At 58.8% G+C, this 20862-nt stretch overlaps 1 protein-coding gene and 1 long non-coding RNA gene across 7 annotated transcripts in view; one reads left to right on the forward strand and one right to left on the reverse strand.

Moving 5' to 3' along the window:
* The first annotated feature begins 132 nt into the window (after positions 1–132).
* On the forward strand, positions 133–4216 carry LOC123617411 (uncharacterized). Its single transcript, XR_006725534.2, has 3 exons — positions 133–907; positions 2465–2585; positions 3494–4216. It is a non-coding gene; the product is annotated as an uncharacterized LOC123617411 (long non-coding RNA).
* A 5869-nt stretch (positions 4217–10085) lies between these two features.
* TXNRD2 (thioredoxin reductase 2) overlaps positions 10086–20862 on the reverse strand; it is a 32174-nt gene continuing 21397 nt past the window's right edge. For all 6 annotated transcript variants that reach the window (XM_074356040.1, XM_074356038.1, XM_074356039.1 and 3 more), the window contains 7 exons: positions 17533–17669; positions 15083–15178; positions 14645–14737; positions 13216–13287; positions 13023–13120; positions 11235–11440; positions 10086–10311 (listed from right to left, as the gene is read on the reverse strand). In XM_074356040.1, the coding sequence (XP_074212141.1) occupies positions 11317–11440; positions 13023–13120; positions 13216–13287; positions 14645–14737; positions 15083–15178; positions 17533–17669 (620 nt within the window). In that variant the 3' untranslated portion in view covers positions 10086–10311; positions 11235–11316. The remainder of the gene's footprint in view (positions 10312–11234; positions 11441–13022; positions 13121–13215; positions 13288–14644; positions 14738–15082; positions 15179–17532; positions 17670–20862) is intronic.

The raw sequence follows: 20862 nt of genomic DNA on the forward strand, positions 1-20862 counted from the left end.
CCCGCGCCGGACCCCGGCTAGCCCCACGCTGGGCTACCACCGAGCCGCGCCTGCGCCGTGCGCCTTGGGGACGCGATCGCGCAGGCGCTTCCGAGCCCTGACAGCGGGGCAGTGTGGCGCGGGGGGCGATGGGAGCGCGCCGGGCCCGACGCCGCGCCGAGTGCCCCGAGAGAGGGCGGGGCCGCGCGCGCAGGCGCACGGCGAGGGCTGGCGCTGAGGGCTGGTTAACTGAGAGGCTGTGGCGCCCACCTGGTTCACCCCAAGTCACTGCCCTGAGTTCCTTCTGAGCGTCAAGAGGGGTGCTGGGGGCCGAGGGCACCAGGGAGGGTTGGTCACTCAGGGGCTACAGCGCTCACCGGCCGGTGTGCTCGCCGAGTGCGCCTCGCTGGAGACCTGCCTGGGGCCCGGGCTGGGCACCTGCCGCCCAGGAGCGACAGGGAAGGGTGGCCCGGAGACTGTCCCCTGTGGGCCCGGCTCCCTCGCCGTGGGCGCCGCTCACCCAGCGAGGCTGCACCCCGACACTAGGAAGGCCGGTGCCGGGGGAGCTGATGCCCTCCGTGCGCGGCCCCTGCTTCCGCCCCGCGTCCTCGCGGTGCCCAGGCAGCAGGGGGAAGCAACCCCAGGACCTCGTGCCTTGGGGACCCCCAGGTCGGGGAGGGTTACCAGGACCAAGGTGGCAGAGGTCACTGGAAATGATGTTAACACCAGCCCCCTTTCTGCCCTGGTCTAGCGACTCCTTTCATAAAACCATCCCTGAAATGTTATCTGCATTTACACCCAAACTTTCTCGCTTTGATCATCGAAACGAATCAACGATTACATTGTATCTTCTCAGGGTCTGCGGGGCTTTCAGCTGCCTAGCCAAAAATGCTAGAAGTGGCACCCAGCCAGGAAGCGCCTTCTGGAAGTGAGTGAAATTTGTATTTTTCTGTTGTGTCTTCCCTAATTGACCTGATAATTTAAACTTCCTTGCCTCAAAGGAGAGGGGGAGCTCCCGACAGTTTGGCAGCTCAGGGCAACTCAGTGTGGTCAGCAGAGAGTGGGCAGCAGGCTTGTGCTAAACCTTGATCAGACTGGGCCAGGCCATCAAAAAATGCCTTTCCAGAACTTTTTTATGACCCCCAAAAGAAATTCTGTCCCCAGAACACTTCTCCCCACCACCCCTTTCCTGAGCCCCTGGTAACCTCTGTTCTACTTTGGCTATGTTAATTTGCCTAAGCACCTTGTATAAAGGAGATTATACACTATTTGTCATTTCACTTAGAATGTTTTAAAGGTTTAATTATGGTGTGGCACCTATCAGAATTTTTATTCCTTTGTAAGGCTCAATAATATTTCTTTACATGTATATACCATATTTTGTTTATCCATAAATTTGTTGGTGGACACTGAGTGCCTTCCATCTTTTGGCTCCTGTGACTAACGCTGCTGTGAGCATGGGTGTACATGTATCAGACTCCTTACTCTGACTTCTTTGGGGCATATTCCTTGAGTGGAATTGGTGGGTCATAGGGTAACACTACATTTAACTTTTTGAGGAACTGAGCCTGGTGCCCCTGGGGTTCCTTGTGCTTCAGTCTTGTAATGAACTGAATGTTTGTGTCCCTCCCCTAAATGTGTTATGTTGAAATCCTAATCCCCCACGTGATGGTATCAGGAGGTGGGGCCCTCGTGAATAGGATTAGTGCCCTTAATCAAAGAGCCCAGAGCTCCCTCACCCCTTCTACTATGTGAGGACCCAGAAGAAGTCAGCTGTCTATACACCAGGAAGTGGGCTCCCACCAGACACCAAATCTGCTGGTGCCATGACCCTGGACTTCCTGGCCTCCAGAACTGTGAGAAATAAATTTTTGTTGCTTATAAGCCACCAGCCTTGTTTCTGAGACAGGCTTTTGGAAGCCAGTGTTGCTGCTGTGGGTCCCCCGCCCCTCCCCCGCCCAATTGATGTAAGATTTACTTCAGTGAAGTGCACAGATCTTAATAGCACGGAGCTACTATTAATCAAGCTGCTATGAATATTCTTGAACAAGTGCCTTTTGTAATATAAGGTTGCATTTCTTTGGGGTAAATACCTGGGAGCGGACCTGCTGGGTCATGGGGTAGGTGCATATATTAATAGGAAGCTGCCAAGAGTTTTCCAAAGCAGTTGGAACTTTTACACTTCCTCCAGCAATGCATGAAGATGCCAGCTGCTCCACGTCCATGCTGACACTTGGTATCATTAATCATTTTAATTTTAATCATTCTGGCAGGAATCGAGTGATCGCTCATTGTGGTTTCGATTTGTCTCCTGGGTAACGAATGATGTCCGTATTTTTATGTGATTGTTAATCATCTTTTGTTAATTTGTGAGAGTTTTTGCACACATTCTGAATTTCAAAGTGTCAGATGCATGATGGAAAAAGCGTTCTCTCAGTGTGTCACTTGCCTATTCATTTTCTCCCTGGTGTCTTTTGAAGAGCAGAAGCTTTACGTTTTGATGGCTAGTGCTTTTGCACCCTAAGAAATGATGCAACTCCAGTGTCATAAAGACATTCTCCTTTGTTTACTTCTGGAAGTTCTGCCACTTTAGCTTTTACATGAAGGTCAGTGGTGCATTCTGAATTAATTTTCATGTATGGTGTGAGTTATGGGTTAAAGTTCATTGTTATCCATAGAGAAATCCCATAGTTCTAGGAGCTTTTGTTTTGAAAAAACTATCCTCTTCTCTGCCACCTCGCCTTAGCACTTTTATTAGAATCTGATGACTGTGATTGGGTGGGTGGGTCTAATTTTGGACCCTCTATTCTGGTCCCCTGATCTTTGTCCTTAGTCCCAACTCATCCTGTCTTATGTACTGCAACTTTATAGTAAGACTTAAAATTACATAGTTCAAGTCCTCTAACCTCTTTCCCTTTTTCAGAATTATTTGGGCTATTCTAATTCTGCATTTCCATCCACATTTTAGAATCAACTTGTCGATTTATAGGAAAAATCAGCTTGTCAGTTTCTAATGGGATTTTAATTGGGATTGTGTTGAATCCATAAATAAATTTGAAGATAGGGAGCATCTTAGCAGTGTCAAGTCTTCCAATTCATGCACAGATTATATCCCTTGATTTATTTAAATCTTTATCAATTTCTTTCAAGGAATCGTGATAGAGTTCAGGGTACAAATTTGCCAAATTTTGTCAAATTTACCTCTAAGCATTTTATGGTTTTTGATGCTATTGTAAAGAGTATTTACAATTTTTAATTTTCCAATTGTTTTTGCTAGTATAGAAAAATAGAATTGACATTTTATCTTGAGCTTTTGCTAAATTTACTTATTAGTGCTAGTACTCGTTTTATAGATTCCTTGGGGTTTTCTATGTACGTGACCATGTCATCTGCAAATACAGACGGCTGTGCTTTCTTCTGTCACATCAAATGTCATTTGTATGCCTGTGTGTAACGGGTACATGTGTACCTACACACAATGCGTATAACTCTGTTATTTCCCCTCCCATTGCAGGGGCCGGGACTTTCAGGAATAAAGTTTGGTAAAAGCAGGAGCAGGTGTCCTTGACCTGTTCCTCGTCTCGGAAGGACAGTGGCTGTTCTTCCGCCGTTAAAGTCCAGTGGGAGTTGTCGACAATTTTCACAGATGCCATCTATCAGGCGAGGGAGTTTCCTCTGAGTCCTATGTTGCGCGAGCCTTGTTTTTTTCATAAATAGGTGCTGAACGTGGTCAAATGTGTTTACTCCACAAAGAGGCTGTACCTCTTTGTGTTATATTTAGTAGTTGCTCTAGGAGTTTAAAACATGCATCTTTAATTTACTATAACCTACTTACAGTTAACGCTGTACTGCTCCACATTAAGCGTAAGAACCTTGTAACTGTAACATTCCATTTGCAACCATCTTTTTGCTGTTGTCATAGGTTCTCATTCATATAAACCCAAATTGTGCGTTGTTATAATTCTTGCATTTATCAGTGTCTTAAAGAAAATAAGAGAAGGAAAAATAGTGTTTTAAGTTTACCTGTTCATCCACCATCTCTTCATTTCTCCCTGGTGTAATTTCTCTTCAGCCCAAGGAACCTCCTGCTGTAGTCCCTGCAGTCCACACAGCGGGTGGCAGTTACCCCTGCTGTCACTGAAGTGTCCTCACTTCTCTCCCACCTTTGAATAATGTTTGTGCTGCACATAGATTTCCGGGACGGCTTTCTTTCCAAACATAAATTTGGTTTTGTTTCTTCCCATCTTCATTTTTTCTGCTGTGTAATCAGACATGTGTACTGTGTCCTTACTTCTCTGGCTGCTTCCAAGATTTTATCTTTATCTTTGATTTTCAAGAGTTTGACTATGCTGTGCCTTAGTGTTTGGGGCTTTGGGGGTTTATACTGTGTGGAATTGGCTGAGATTCTTGTATCTGTAAGTTGATCCAAAACTCATGACATCTTAGGTCATTGTTTCTTCAAATGTATTTTCAGCCCCTTCCTCCCTCTCAGGCACCGCTACACTAGACTTTCCAACGTGGATCTCACCCAGTGTGTTCTTTTCTCCAGTGGGTGGATTCCCTCTAGTTTCTGACGGCTTTGGGTGATCTTCAGTGTCTTCAAACAGGTATCTTCTATTTTGTGTAGAGTTGATCACTTTTGTCTGTGAAAAAGGCAGCTTTATACAAGCTGCTCAGTCACTGCCCATTCCAGCACCGCCATTTGCTTGGCAAACACCAGTCCTGCCGTGCCCGCTGCAGGGTTAGTGAAACCGCCAACCTGGCGTCCTGCTCCCCTGTGCGGCCCTGGCACATGAGAACCAGAGCTGGGGAGCCGAGGGAGGTGTGACTAGGCTCTGAGCTGCCTCCAGCAGAAAACACGGCCAGAAAGATTTCCCACCGACGTGACCAGCTGCTGTGCCTCAGTGTGTATGCGGGCACCGCACGGGGGACAGAGACGTGAAGAGGAGGCTCTTTCAGGGCAGGACAGAAACGCTGTTCAGGGTGTTCTTCCTGGAGGGGGAGGCAGCAGCGAGGGAGCAGCCTGGGTGAGGCCTGCGGGCCAGGTGTTTGCTGGGGGGAGGCAAGGTGGCAGCTGGAGAAGTGACCCCGCTCCCAGAGGGCCTCCCAGGACAGGCAGGGTCCTCATGGTGGCCCTGGAGGGTGGTGGGCGGGCCCCCTGGCGCAGCACCCTGCCCTGCGTGCCCGGGCACCTCTGCAGAGGAGCCAGGCACTGGGTGGCCTCTGAGCTGCTGAGAACGGGCCGACGTGAACAACACTCCACTTGTAGGCCATCTCCCTGCCAAAGACTTTGAAAACCAAATACCGTCCGAGCTATGGAAACCCAGCCGCTGGCGGGCTGTCAGGACATTATTATTCCAATCACCCAGCCCACTTCCAGCCACCAGGGCAGGACAATGCAGCTCTGAGGGCTCACCTGCCGTCCGGTCTCTCCCACAGGCAGGGGCCTGGCTGCACCAGCTCGCCCACGGGGCTCCTAGGCGGTCTGGGCATCAGTTTTCTCACTCGTCCAGAGAAACACATCCAGACGTTGCTGTGACCGCCTCCCACTCTGTCCCGTCTTGACCCTTGTTGCTCAGAAGCCTCTTACGTCTGCTTCGGGGGAACTCAGGGGTGTAAAATTCTTAAAAGATGCTAAGACCACGAGGGGCTGCTAGCCTTTCTCACCACATGGGGGCCACATTGCTCACTATGATGAGAAGGGGGCCTGTGGGTGCCCTGCCCACTGGCTGGTGCCCTGACTGGGTCAGGGCAGGGTGGGCAGCTGGACCCGGCAGGCTCTTGGCCCCCAGCTGCTACATTACAGGGCCACAGCGCCTCTTGTTTGTGGTCCCACTTTGTTCCCAAGCTTTGGTGTTATTTGATCGTCAGTCATAAGCCATAAAGATCCTGATTTTATTAGGAAGAAAAGACAAAACAAAACTTAACTCCGTGGAACTGCAGGGCCAGATCACCATCCCCTGAAACCCTAGAGGCTGGAGCCTCAAGACCTGAGTGGGGCCTGTTGCCACTGGGCGCCCAGGTAGAGACTGGAGAGGACCCGCCAGGCCTCCACGGTTTCCAGAGATCTTCACCCTGTGGCCCAGCTCCCTGCCCTGTCCCTGGTGGGGGCCAGCTCCAAACAGCAGGCACACGAGGGACGGCGTCCTCCTCCTGCCCACTTGGATGGCGCTGGGATGGCTGCTGGGACCCCGCTTGGGTTTCGGGATTAGGGACACCCGAGCACCATAAACCACGTCGGGCTGGGATTAGGGGAGCTCAGCTTTAAGATGCTTTGCAGGGCCCTGGGGAGGCACAGGTGCTTGGCTGGGGCCCAGGACACGCAAGGCTCCCTGAGTCCTTGGGGCGGGACCAGAAACCCGAGAGCTCCAGAAGCTGGGCTGCAGAAAAGACCGGGCCTGGGGGAGAGAGGACGGCTGGCCAGGCCTGCTCAGCAGCATGGCCCTGGCCGTGCTGCTCTACAGACGGCAGACCCAGGTCTGAAGGCCGCCCACCTGTCACCTGTGACCGAGCTCCTGCAGGTTAAGAAGCAGCATCTGTGTAACAGTCTTCTCCCTCCCAGCGTGTCAGCAGAAGCAGGCTTCAACCTCCCGTCGGGCCCAGGCTACTTGGGGGCGGGCACACAGCCTCTGTCCCTCTCATTCCCGGCACACCGTGGCGCCAGCCAGAGGGGGTGCTGCCCAGGTGCCGTCGAGGTAGCTTCCCTGTCATGCGGGTCTGGAACAGGGAGTGGTGACTCTGGCCACACCTGCTGGGCAGGGAGGTGGGCCCGGCAGCGATGCTGGAGTGCTGGGCATGGGAGCCCAGGCCGTCCCTCTTGGCATCATCCGACCCTGCCCCTGCCCCTAGGGACCCCCAGCTGGATGTGTGCACCATCAGAGTGGCCTGTACACGTGAGCTCATGTCTCCCAGTTATCAGTCTCTTGGCAGAAGAATCTCAGAACTGTCTCGTTGTCCCCAAAGCCAGATACTTTTGGCTGGACCTGCCCCAAAGGTGCCTGTGTGCCTCCTTCCTTCCCCAGCCTCTCCCAGGGAGGCTCCTGGCAGCCCAGCCCCTCGATGATCCGGCCCTGTTGGAACTGGGACTCCTGGCCTGGGCAATGCCCCTTCTACCTGGAGAGGGCCCAGCAGACACTAGCCAGCAGTGTCAGGCACCTCCCCTGGCTGGTGTGCAGACGGGCCTGGGATGCGCAGAGCCTGTTCCAGCGGCCCCTCCTCATCCTTCCTGCTCTGTTCCAGGGGGCCAGGCCAGTGTTCATGCCCCTGCCTGGTACAGAAAGGACCTGAGGCAGCTCCCAGGGCCACTCAACATCCAGCGAGAGCGCAGCGAGCTCCGATGGGGGCAGAGGAAGAACAAAGCAAGGTCTGGGCACAAGGTGCTGCCCCGTGAGGCCTCCTGGCTCTGGGAGACCTCTCCTGCAGCCCTGGGGAGACCTGATGTGGGGGTGGGGGGAGGGCCAGGAGAGGATAGAAAGCAGTGGGAGGAGGCAGAGGCAGCGCAGGCCAGCCCAAAGGCTGCAGGGGCCACTTTTACTGCCTGTAGTCCTGGGAGAGGGTCTTTTGTGCTGTTGACCCCCTAGGAGGGCTTGGGGCTCCATGGAAGCCCAGGAAGCAGGAGCTGGGCAAACCTCTGGGGGAGTCAGCCCGCTCCCTACACGAGGCGGCTGCCGGCTGAGCAGACGCACTGGGTGGATGGCAGGGGAACAGGGCCCAGGCACAGTGGGAACAGCCTGGGGCTCCTGCCTCAGACTGGCCAGCACAGAGGAGCCTCTCACGTGGACTCGTAAGAATGTGCGCAGCGTGAGCACTGGGCAGTGAAGCCCCACAAGGGGCCCCTGGCCAGGGTGGGCTGGGAACCCAGAGCCTGAGCAGGCCTGATGGCCCTGGGTCTCTGAACCAGCACATGGTCCGGTCCACTCAGGGTGGCCCTCTTGTGGGGCTCTGGGCCACCTGCTCTGGCAGCTCTGCATCCAGCAGTGAGCGGTGGGTGAGGGGCTCAGGCCCAACCTTCGGGAGTGTGCTGGGGCCAGGGTACTGGCCACACCTCTGAGCTGCTGCCTGGGCCAGGCGAGGTGAGCCAGACCTGAGGCCACAGGACAGATGCCCTGACCTGCAGGCACCACCTGATGCCAGTTTCTCATGGGGCAACTCTGCCTGTGAGGGCCCCTGGCTGGGCACTGTGGTCACCTCCTCAGCTGGGCCTCCAGCCACGTGAAAGCATGGCTGGCATGTATGGGGGTAGGGGTGTTCCCTGCTATGCATCCAGCAAAGCTAGGAGAGGCTGGGGGGCACCAGCAGCCTGTGGAAAGTGTGCAGGGGGACCAGGCTGAGTCTGCAGTCCAGCCCTCCAGGACTGGTCACCTTCCCTGAGTATCTGCCTTCCTAGGGGCCTCAGGACCTTTGAGGGCAGCACCTCAGGGGGCTGGAGGAAGGCGGGGTTGGTGGCTGGAGGGTTTCCCAGAAGAGGGTGAGGCAGGGGAGGGGTGGGCCTCGCCCCCAGCGGCAGCCGCCCCACTTCCTTGCGCAATCGGAGCCATGAGCGATGAGCACAGGACGTCGGGGGTAATTGTAGGTTACAAGGAACAATTTGAGGAATTAAAATCATATTTTCATTGCACCATAAAAACATGCCAAGGCGCAGGAAGGCGGCCCTGGGCCCAGGTGGAGAGCACCTGGCCTGTGGGGCTCTGGCCCCTCTCCACGCTATCTGGGAGGAGGGACTGGGCAGGGCTGGGCCCTGAGAGGGGGCCGGTGGCCATGCAATGACCCTGGAGCCAGGGAGTCCCGAGGGATATGCAAGACAGAATTCCACGCAGCCCAGTGCATGCACATGTCCTGCTCCCCATGCTGACTCACGCCTGAGACACAAGCTCACGGCCCCTCCTTAAGTGTGGGGCAGAGGGCCTAGGCAAGGGTAGTGTGGGTCTGCACACCTTGCTCCAGTGGTCCCCCTCCCCGCACGTGGAAAGGCCAGCGCGAGGCCCCGCGGTGGCCCAGGTGACAGCGGTCGGTCGGCCAGACCCTTCACGGCAGGATCCTGGGGCTCCCGGTGCCTGTAAACTGGGCCAGGGCCCTGCCCACGCTGACCTGAGGGCGTGTGTGCCCGGTGCAGGGGAGGGACCCCAACCCAGGCGGCGCCCCAGGGCTGTCCCGGGCACCATGAGTGATTCGTTCCCTCCTAGGGAGACACACCGGTTGCGTGAACCTGCCAAAGGACGTCGCGGACACGGCAGGAGGAAGGCCGCTCTGGGAAAGGGGATGCAGGGCCTGGACCTGGCGCGGCACTCGCCTCAAGGAGCTGCCCTGTGCACACGGAGACTCCCAGACCCGCTGCAACGCCCACGTGGTCACGGGAAGCAGGGGGCCGTCTCAGGCCCCGCCCCGGTCAGCTGACCCCCGCGGGCCCCGCCCCCGCCTCCCTGGAGGGGAGGCCCCGCCCGGCGTGGAGCGCGCCCTCCCTCAGGGTCCCTGGCGGGGCTCCGCCAGCCGTGCGTTAAATGGGACACGGCTGATCTCGCGCCGCACTTGTCCGAGGCCCGGCCCCGCCCAGCACTTGGCGTCCTAATTGGGCGTCTGAGGGCCTCCGCACACGCTTCACGCGAGCAGCAGTGTCTGAGGCTCCCGCAGGCCCATTAAGGTGCAAAGACATTCCTTTGTTCGTTGACAAGCGGGGTCCCACCCAGGGCTCCCGGGCGGCAGACTAAGTGATGTTTTCTTAGGGAAGACACGAGATTAACCGCCGCTAAAGCCCCAGCACAATGCCGGCCCTGCCCGTCCCTGTCAGCGCTGTCTCTCCGCCTGACTGACAGGTACGGTGGTGCCGGCGGGCCTCCCTGGCCTGGCGGGCCTCGACATGGGGATCAGCGGGCTCAGCCGACAGGCTGGATGGGGGCACAGTGAGGAGGTGCCAGCCATGGGGGGCAGAGCCTCCAGGTCCTCCAGCCCCTGTCGCCAGCTACACCACTGGCAGGTGGCTCTGGAACAGAGCCGGTGTTCCCACCCCTCCCCAGCCTCCCCGCCTGCCACCAGGCATACAGAGACCCAGCAGGGGGGTGACAGGTGGGTGACCGTCGTAGGGCTACGTCAGGGACACCATAGGCAAAGCACACTTTAGAAAAACACCCTCTTTATTTGCGCTCTGGAAATGCCAGGGGGCTCGGACGAGGGCAGCCCACGGTGGGGTTTCTGCCCAGGTCGTCATGGGCTGGCATCAGCGTCTGGGGGTGCGAGGAGCAGGCCTGGGGCGACAGCCCCCGGAGCCATCCCTGCAGGGCACTCAGCAGCTGGTCCAGATGCATGAGGCAGAGGTGACGTGGCCTAGGCTCCAGCGTCCTGCCAAGGATGGGGGTCATCAGGGGGCACCCCTGTGGCCCCACACTCTCCCACCCCCACCAGCTGGCACATTGCTGTCACAAATACTCTGAGATGTTGGAATTAGGGGCTGTGTTGGTGATACCCTGAGGAGGGTTTCCTCTGGGTGCCCTTGGCCTGTCCATATCAGAGGCAGCCCTGGCTGGGGGCTCTGGGGGTTGGGTGCTTGGAGTGCCCCAGGAGAGGCCCTGGGGCTGGCCCACTACCCACTGACCCTTGGCCTCAGCCAGGCCCCTCACGCCTGCCTGCGGGCATCTTGTGGGCACTCACTGCTGTGTCCACAGTCCCCTTCAGCCCTCTGGACCTCAACCCAGGAGGGGCTGACAGCCAGGGGACACACCCTTGGGCCAGTAGTGCAAAGGCCCTGACCACATGCATCCTTCTGGCTAGGGTCAGGCAGGGACTCACTAATTTCCACCTAGAGGAGGCTCAGGACGAACATCACACCAGGGGTTTCCGGCCACCCACCCTGCCCAGCTCTGCAAAGCCTAACAGAACCAGATGTGCAGGCGGCTACATGTACAAGGCTGCGTCTCCACCTTCTGGGCAAGAAAGAAAGGTGCTGGCACAGCTCTGAGCAGGGCAGGCGGGAGGGAGGCCTGCTGACCTCAGCCTGGGGTTTGCTTTCCACACCCATGTCCCCCATGACAGGCACTGTGGGGTGAGCCTCCCACACCTCCTGCAGCAGCAGCCCAGTGGGGGGTCTGGGAGTGCTCCATGGGGGGTGGGGCCCTTGGTGGCCTCCCTTCCCAGCTGTGTGACCTGGGCACAGGGCCCACCTGCCTGAGGTCACCTGCACGGCAGGTGCAGCCTCTCCCGCACCTGGAGAGCAGTTCACAGAGGCACCCACCCCCTCACACACAGGACCTACCCCACGTGCCTACCTGGATCTGAGCCTCTGCCCAGCCTGGCTGGGGAGTAGCAGGTGTGCCGTGTGCCCTGGGCCTGAGGGATGGCTGTTTAACCTCAGCAACCCGTCACGGTAGGGTCCAGGCCCGAGCGCTTGGAGATGCGCAGCTTGACCACCTCCTCAGCGCAAGTGGGGTGGATGCCCACAGTCCGCATCACCTGCTCGTAGGAAGCCCCACACCTGCACGCCAGGGGACGGGGGTGATGATTCAGGGGCCAAGTCAGCACAGGGAGGCATGTTCAAATCCCCTATCCCAGGGATGGTGCACACAGGGGAGGGCCTCCTTGCCGACCCGCAGCCCTGGCCCCCACCCTCTCTTTTCTAGCCAGCAGCCAGGAACACCTGCCAAAACCTGTGCTGGCCGTGGCCCACCTCCCTTGGAGCAAACACCTCAAGGCTGCAGCAACCAGGCAGCCCCGCCCCTGGCCCAGCTCTCCCCTGCCCAGCCCTAGGCTCCAGCCTGGCCTCCTACTGCCCCCCGCCTACTGGGCACAGGCCCATCTCAGGCTGTACTCTAGCTGGACCTTCTGCTGGGCCCCTCCCTCTCCATCAAGGCGTGGGGATGGGTTTGAGCCCACTTCCAACCGCCCCTGCCCGGCCCCCTCTCTGCGGGCACAATGCATGTGGACCTCAAGCTGCACCACCAACTCTTCCTGGATCTAAGCGCACGAGTGTCAGGACATCTGATGGTGAATCCCCAGCACAAACAACCGGTATGTGGATTCAGACGTGGAGAGGAAGCCCCCGATGGGCAGTCCTTGTCTGAAAAGTGGGCCTCATCACTCCACTGACTTGCTCCTGCCTCCTATGTGTCCACTGTCCTGACGCTGGAGAACTGTCACCACTTTACAGCGTCAAATCCTTTAACCCTTGACAACCAAAATGGGTCTTGGTGTTTTAGTTAAGTTTTCAGGTTTCAAATAAGGCCTGGCAGCTTTCTACTATTTATTTTTTAACTCCTTTTCCTGCGAATTGCCAGAAGATAGACATTATCTTTCTACTGGCCAGTTTGTCTTATAATCACTACCGTTGCCCGTGGGGGAAGCTGGGGTGCCCCCAGGGTGTCTGGTCTAGACCCTCGGCCTTCATGGCCCCCATCAGCCTTCCTAGGTATGAGTCTGTTCCTCAAGCCCTCGCCTTGTCCTCAGACTGCCCACCTGCACCCCCAAGGCTGGCTCTCGGCCACACCCCCATTCCCCCACAGCACGCAGGGCACTCCAGGGGTCCACGCACCCTCCTCTGTGAGGTCAGCCCTCTCTGCCCCTCCCTCTGCCTCACCTCTAGCCTTCCTGCCTCTGACAGCCCCTGTCCAGCTGCCCAACATCTTCACTCCCAGAAACCCACTCCCACCAGAGCTTCCATTGCCCCGGGGCCCCCACCGTGCATGGCATGTGGTCATGACCAGTCCTGGAGTCACTCACCCACCAGGTGGCCCTCCCAGCACACTCGATGCCCAGGCCCTGCTTGTGACCCCTGGGCCCTCAGCCCTCAACCCTCATTCTGAGCAGAGAAGACCCACACCATGGCCCCTCAGTGCTGGCTGGGGACATGTGCTTGTTCCCTCTGGCCAGTGGCCTGGCCAGAGATGGATGTGACTGACTCTCAGGTGACTAGACCTGCCCCACTGGGGAGATGCTTTCTGAAAACACAACCAGCACATGTGAGCCAGCTCGACGCAGCAGACTTCCGGCTGTGGTGCTGCCAACATACAGGGAACGCCAGCCTGAGCACTAAGAAATGGCCGACAGTCCTCCAGACTTACTTGATCCCCAGAGCAAATCCTTGAGTAACTTCGCCCGCATTAGGGCCAAGAAAGTGCAGGCCCAGCACCAGCCGTGGGGGCTCCCGCAGGCACACCACCTGAAAGCCACATGGTCAGTAAGGGCACGTGTGGTGGTGGGGGTCCCTCAGCCCCAAACCTCCCGTGTGCCCCAGCCAGGCTGGCGGGCACTCACCTTTATGTAACACTGGGACGCATCCCGTTCTGGCACCGTGAACTCTAGTGGTTTATAATACGCGTGATACACCTGAGTGACAAGGTATCAGTTCCCGAGGTCAGTGGCTGTGGCAAGACGAGCCTGTGGGCATCTCACAGATGGGCGGGGCGAGGGCACAGCAGGGGGCCAGAGCCACCTGCTCCGCCAAGAGGTTGTGGTCTGGGGCGCGGACAAAGCTTCACTGGCCTCAGAGGTCACCCCCACCCTGTGCATGGCAGGCAGCCTGCAGACAGACCCTCTCCCATCAGCCCCGAGGCCCCCCAAAACCACGGCAGCAGAGTGGGTGCCACCTGGCCAAGCGCCACTCTCTGCCCCAATGCAGAGCCCAAGAAGCGCACACCAGGCGGACGCTGCAGAGAGTAGGCAGGGTAACCGCGGGCCCAGCCGCCCATCTGGCCTCCCTCAGGCACCCTGGCGCTTGCCGGGCCCTCACTCAAGCGAGGAGGCAGCGGCCCACACCGGAGCTGCCGGACAAAGGCTTTCAGCGCCCGAGAATGGCCGACAGCGCATGTGGGGCTGCGGCTGAGTAAAATGTGAGCAGAGCCCTCACATGTGCTGCACAGCCATTGTTAATTAATGAACCTGCAGAGAATATTGTTCTAACGAAGACAGAACTGAAAAGAAAACAAACAAAGGGGATTTGGCCATTCAACATCGTGAAACATAAAACACCCATGTGGAAAGCCACAGACATATGTCCCAAGGCACTTGTGACGAATCAAACAAAAACAGCAAATAAAGTGCTGTTGATGGAGGGGATGGGGTGCACGGACATGAGCAGGCCCTGGAGCTGGGGGCTCATTCCCAGAGGGCACTGGGCCACTTTGGGGGCAACGTGGGGTCCGGTTTCTCCCAGCCTGCCCGTGATGGGCAGCAGCACCCACAGCCTGGCAGGTTTCAAAGCATCCCGCATCCCGCATCCCGCCAGCTGCCCGGGGCGCCCCTGTGGCCAAAGCAGACCCCAGAGGCACCCCCATTTGATGACGACCCCTTCCTCGGGTGGGGACCCAGGTCTGGGCTGTTGGAGGCCCGCAAGGACCAGAGGCGTGGAGGTGGCACAGGGAGGCAGAGGCACCTGGGGGCAGGGCCAGGCTGGGGCAGGAGGGCAGAGGTCGGAGGGCAGGAGAAGCCTTTCCAGGTCGAGGGAGACACGGGCCGTGGTGAGGTGGGCCACACCCCAAAGGCCCCTCCATCACTCCCACCCATCACAGAGCCCTTGCTCGTTCTGGGCCCCCTGCCCCACTTTGTGAGACTGTAGGCCCCAGGAAGCAGGGACACCCACACTCACACTTGCCCACCCGGACTGTCAGGGAGGAGCCGTGGTCGGGGTGTGGGGGCCACATCAGCCTGAATCCTGGCCGCCCCGCCCCGTCAGGCCCTGACTCACCTCCACACTGTCCTCTCCATGGCGAGCCACAGCCTCCTCCTCTGACAGCCCCACACAGCCATACTCCAGAGGGGTGAAGACCGTCGTGGGGACCTGGAGGGCGGGCCCCAGGTCAGTCACGGCCCCGGGCCCCAAAGTGAAGACCCCACGTGGGGACAAGCAGAGCAGTAGCTGCAGGCCAGTCCTTAGGTGGGCGGACACCCTCACTTGTTCCTGGGCCGCACCTCACACACGCCCACGCACACTCATGCACAAGCACACTCACATGCACACGTCCGCACATGTACAGGCACACTCGGTCATACACGCACACGTCCACACGTGCACACACACGCACACACTCGGCCATAAGTGCACGCTTGCACACACACGCACCCCCAGAACGAGCTGCCCCTCCTCAGGCTGGACTTAGTGCTCTGAAGAGCAGGGCACACTCACATTGTCGTAATCCATCAGGTCTGAGGACTGGCCACAGAGCCGCCGCGCCAAGAGCCTCCCGGCCATGATAGCCGTAGGCGTCAGCTCAGGCCGCCCCTGGAAGGAAGGAGTAACTTTGTCATGACCCTAAGTGTGTCTGTGTGGTGTCCCCCCAACCCTGACTTCCCAGTGGGGCGTCTCCCTTCCAGAAAACCCCAGACTTGGTCAGCTTGTTCCCATGTGCTCCCCGTCCTGCTCTGGGGAGACACCGGTGGTCACGGCCCCTTCCCTGGAAGAGGAGGTAAGCTGCTTCCGAGCCCGGCCACACCGGCCACACCTCCCACACTCGCTCGTGGGACCCCTTCCTCCTGCCAGTGACCTTGGAGAGCAGCCCCCATGACAAAGGGCAAAACACCCTGCCAAGTCCAACCGGCTGCGCTAACCAGGATTCGGGCTAAGATGGCTGGGAGCACCCCGTATGCTCGGATGCACATCACGGCCCATCACAAAGCCCACACGGACGCTCTCCTCCTGGGGGCCCCCGGCCCAGGGTGTGTCCTGCGAGGGAGCAGGGGTGGCACAGCCCCCATGTTCCCCCACGCGACGGCCTGGGACTGGCTGCCAATCACCCTGCAGCAGCAGGAAATGCAGATGCTGTCTGACATTCCAGAAATGAATGGAGATCGGCAGAGATAAAGCCGTGAAGGCAGCCCGCGCATTCCACCGGGCCTGACTAATGCGGAAACGTCCACGCACGGCACACAATGCCTCCCCGAACAATGGCCGCCCCGCCACCCGCACCGGGCCCCGGGGGCCTTAGCCGTTCCGACTGCTCAGGACAACCTTTCTGAGGGAGCAGACAGCGTTTTCAACAGCAGTGCCCGGGCCGTGTGTGTCTGGCAGCGCCGTCGGAGGCACCATGGCGGACAGCGCCCCGCCGCAGACAGGCCCGGCTCCCCGGCTCAGGCGGCGGGCCGCCTCAGCACTGCCCGCTCAGCGGCCAGGTCCGCGGGGCCGCGAGCACATGAGAAGCCTCGTCCACACCGACGGGACTAGATGGCCAGATCGCCCAGCGGGAGGAGCAGCCAGAGCTCTGACTGTGCCCAGCAAGCTGCCCCCGCAGTCGTGACACAGAGGCCTGCACCCCACGCACCCTCTCACCAGCCTGGGCTCACGGAGGGGACGGGGAACAAGGTCCAGGCAGCAGCCAACTGGCTCACATTTGAGCACGGGCCACGGGGACGGCGACCCCTCTGGTACGATAGGGACACCAGGGTCCACGCTGCTCCGCAGGAGGGGTCTGGGTGGCGCCAGGCTTCTGGCAGGACAGACCCTCTCAGATGGGCTGGCTGGCCCTTCAGGAACAAAGGGAGGCCCGGCTGTGCATGGCCTGGCCCCAGCCCACCTCCATGTGTGTGCCAAGCTCTCTGCAAGCCCCCACCCACCATGAGCCAAGGCAGGGCTGGCGAGGCTGAGAGAAGGACGGTCCCATGGTGGTGGTGACAGCTACCACCTCTTCTGACTCCACACCAAGCATCTCTGACACCTGAAATAGTTCACTTGCTTGTCATCTGTGACTCCCACCAGAATGTCATCTCCATGAGGGCAGGGACTTTTGTCTGTTCCTGCAGTGTTCCCAGAACCCAGAAGAGTGCCTGGTGCTAAATGCAAGTGTTTAACTGTACCCCTCAAACTCATGTCTGCCCAGACGCTCCGACTGTGCCCTCACTGGGAAGTCAGGGTCTCTGCAGGTGTGACTAAGGCAAGGACTGCTGTGAGGTCAGCCTGGATTCGGGTGGGCCCTAAATCCAAGGAGAAGGTCCTGCTGAGAGACAAACAGGGACATGCAGGCCCTGAGGAGACGCCCCGTGAAGATGGGCCAAGCTCCGACTGGGACGCCCAGGCCTCAGAAGCTGGAAGAAGCGAGAAGGATCCTCCCAGAGGAGAGAGCGCAGCCACAACACCCTGACCTCAGGCTTCAGACAATTTCTGTTGTTCTGAGCCACCCTGTCCGGGTCTCACCACTGAGAGGCCTGCAGGGTCTGGGGCCTGGCCTCTGATCGGGACCCTGCCCCGGCCACCTTCCTGAAGACCTGCTGCACACACACGCACAGGTCAGGCCCACTGCTCCCGAGGCTTTGGGGCCACAGCTGACCTGCTGTCCTGCTGGGCCCGAGAAGAGGGGAGGGGCCTCTTGGGGGTGTTAAACTGCCCAAGATCACAGGTAAACCAAGGCCAAGAGGTTGAGGCCGGCCCGCGGTGTGCACACACGGCCTCCCTCAGAGCTGACCTGCGAGGAGGTTCACAGTGGGATCCACTGACGGCGCCCACACGGCCCTTCACAGAAGGGAGGAGCATGGAAGTAGGAAGCGATGCCAAGCCCTCCTGGGGCTCAGCCCAGAGCCTGCGTCAGCCCCGGGGCAGGGGGCGGGGATGAGGGGGCAGGGGGCAGGCAGAGGCACAGGCCTCACCTCTGCCACGTCTCCGATGGCGTAGATGTGGGGAACGGAGGTGGCTTCCTGGGCGTCCACCAGGATCTTCTGAGTGTCGGGGCTGGTCCGGACACCAGCCTTCTCCAAATTCAGACTTCCAGTTTCCGGAACTCGACCTGAAGGACACAGAGCAAGGCTGGAAGGTTTTCTTTAGAGGTTTTGACCTAGACTCCTTGGTTTATTTAAAACCTTCTCAGAATGTCCACTTAGAATTAGTAGAACATCAAGTACCAACAGCATCAAGGGCCTCAAACACGTGCTCACACATCTGCACATGCAAGTTCACATGTGCACGTATGTGTATACGTGCACGTGCACTCACACATACACACGTGCACATACGTAGGTACATACATATGGTACACATGCACACACACATGCACACACCCGACGTCTGCACAGAGACTCTGTGAAAAGACGAAGCAGGAATGGGGAGGAAACCGGACACAGAGTCAGGAACAAGACTTCCTGAACACATCCTGTGACACAATTTTGGGTTTTTAAATCATATAGCCAGTTAACACACGTACATGTTCAAAAAATAAAATCAAAAATAGAAAAATCCCTATAAACTGTAGACAACCTGAAACAAAGGGGCCTGTTCCATGTGACCCAGTGGCACAGCACAGAACCCACACGGTCACCCCACCTGCAAGGGTCGCGTCCTCACAAGTGAAGCTGCTAAGAGGTCTGACGGGTCAAAGAGGGCAGTTGAAACCCAGGATGTGAGCTTTGATTTGGAAATTTCATGATTTAAAAAAAATACAAGGTTCCGGTTCTGACCCAGAAAAGGCGTAGAAGCAGCAACAACCCCAGGTTGAGGGGCCCCAGCCCGGGCTGTCCCCCGACCCCCTCCCACTGCAGGGCCTGGGCTCCGACGGACCAGGGACCCCAGGCCATGCGGCAGTGATGGACAGGACAGATCCCTGCAGCACAGACAGCAGGACAGGGCTGCGTGGCCCCAAGGCCTCGACTGGAGGAGAAGGCAGGGACACACGCTGGGGCTCCTGTCCCTCGCGTGCATTTCCCGGTGGGGGTGTCTCGGGGTCTGTGAGATAGATGCCTGCGGGCCTGGTGAGCCCACAGCCCCATAGGTCCAACCTCACATGGCCCTCCCTGGCCGGCCACCCTCCTTCCCATGCGGGGCTCTTCCCAAGGGGTGGCGTGGGGCAGGACGGTACTCCACGCCCAGCTGACACTTCTGTCTGCCACCGGCTGTGTCCACCAAGACAGGCTGTGCCCTTGTGAACCCAGAGTCTCCAGTGGGCATCCTCCCGGTGTGGCGGGGAGGTGTGGGCCCACCCAGAGAAGGCTGAGAACAGGCAGCAACTCACAGCCTGCTCAGGGTCTCAGGGCCCCCAGCCCATCCCAGGCAGCTCCTCCCTACCCGTGCATCCGAGCCCCAGCTCCAAGCCCCCCAGAGCCCAAACTGTGCACCCACCCATCCTTGGGGGCGGTCAGCTGGCGAATCCAGCCCCTGGGGGAAAGGCCAGCCCTGGGGTGTCTGCACAGCTGCCTCCCTGCCAGCTCCACATGCTCCCAAGCCCTGGGCCCCATCACAACTGGGGTGCCTGCAAAATCTTTTCTCCCCCAACTCAGAGAACATGGCCTCACTGAGCAGAGGCCACTCTTCCTGCCCGACCCAAGGAGGGCAGCGGGCAATGCCTAGGGCTCCCAGGGGCTTGCGCAATCCTGGCAGCAAAGACAACAGCTTCAAAGGCACAGTGCACACAGCCCTCTGCAGCTCAGACCCCAGAGGTCGGATGGTGGGAGGCGCCGGTCAAGCATCCGGAGCCCCAGGAGGGGAACCTTAAGTCTCCAGCTGCTCTCCTGAGTGGGAAGTCAAAACATAGGCTCAGCTAAGCCCGCTTCTCCAGCTCCCGGCTCCAGCCTCTGCACTCTGCTAGGCCCCAGGGCTCGGGTGCCCAGAGCTGGCAGCCTTCACCGTCAGACTGGACAGGGCAGTGCAGGGCCTTGGAGGTCCCCACCATCTGACGGCATCGACACCAGCACTATGGTCATGATTGGGATCCATGAGTGTGTAGACTGGGGCCTGCCCCTCAACGAGCATCCTGCTTTGGGCACCTGGGGGTCCTTGTGCATCTGGGAAGGGACTGGACCTGTGCTTAGCGAGGAAGGAGCTGGGGCCCGTGGGCAGGGCTGCAGAGCGTCTGCTGGGTGGGCTGAGTCCCTCAGGCAGAGGCTAGTAGTTCAGCCTTCGGGTTCCTCCCTGGGCCCCCGATTTCCAGGAGCACAGCACACAGCAACCCCCAGGCCCTCCACCTCCTGGTGATGGTCTGGGCTGGGGCTAGAGTGTCCGTGGGCAAAGCTGGCAGCCCTCGGACCAGCCTGCTCCAATGCCGGCCACGCTGTCCCGAGGTCTCCCCTGCCCTCCTGCCTGGCTGGTCACAGAAGGTCGAGCACTTCCTCCTGTGCCTTGTGGTAACCATGGTAACTACACACCTTGCAGATGCCAGCAAACCGCATCCAAGGTCCGAAGAGAATAAAGATAAATTTGAAAGCAGTAAGAGGAGACGGTTACATGTGCTTGAATTCCATGGCCCCTGTAGTCCGTTTTGAAGACAGGATTTTTTTATACCATGCTACGTACGCGAACTTGGAAAGTATGTGGGAATGCGTGAGCCCAGCCAGTGGTACAAAGAATAAGTGGATGGATGGTCCGGAGCCCCAGAGGAAGAGGGATAGCTGGTGCCGGGGTGGGGGCCTAGAGGACAATGCCAGCTCAGGCCAGGCTGGGCTTAAACGGCACTGGGCACGGTTGGTCACCTCCTAATCTTCCTCCTTGTAGCCTAGGCACAAGTGAAGGTAGCCCCCGAGGTGACTTGAGGAGGGCCCGTCACATCACCCCATGTGTCACAGTCACAAGCAGCCATCCGGCACGCTTGTCGCCCACTCATCACCCAGCAAAGGGTTGGCAGCATGGCTCTCCTGGTGGGGCAAGTGGGCCCCTGGGGTGGGGATGGTGGCTGGTTCCTTGGTGGGGCTTCCAGGTGCAGGCAGGGCCGCCCCTGCTCCTCACTGGGCTCTGATCCTTCAAGAGGGGACGGGCGACCAGACCTGTGCTGCTCAGGTGCCTCTTTCATCCTGTCACGGAAGACAGGCTTTCCCTCCAATTTCATGCCTCCCTGGGGCACACGTTCTGACCAGCAGGGTGATCCAGGTCATGAGGGGAGATTTAAGTGCCAGCAGGCATGTGAGGGGGTGAAGGTGAGCTGTGATCAGACAGATGCAGTGAGGGTGCCAGGAGGCCAAGGGTCTGGGAGGCTAGATGGCGGCTGGGCAGGGACC

This window comes from Camelus bactrianus, chromosome 32 (genome assembly GCF_048773025.1).
Source record: "Camelus bactrianus isolate YW-2024 breed Bactrian camel chromosome 32, ASM4877302v1, whole genome shotgun sequence".
In the NCBI taxonomy this organism is placed as follows: Eukaryota; Metazoa; Chordata; class Mammalia; order Artiodactyla; family Camelidae; genus Camelus; species Camelus bactrianus.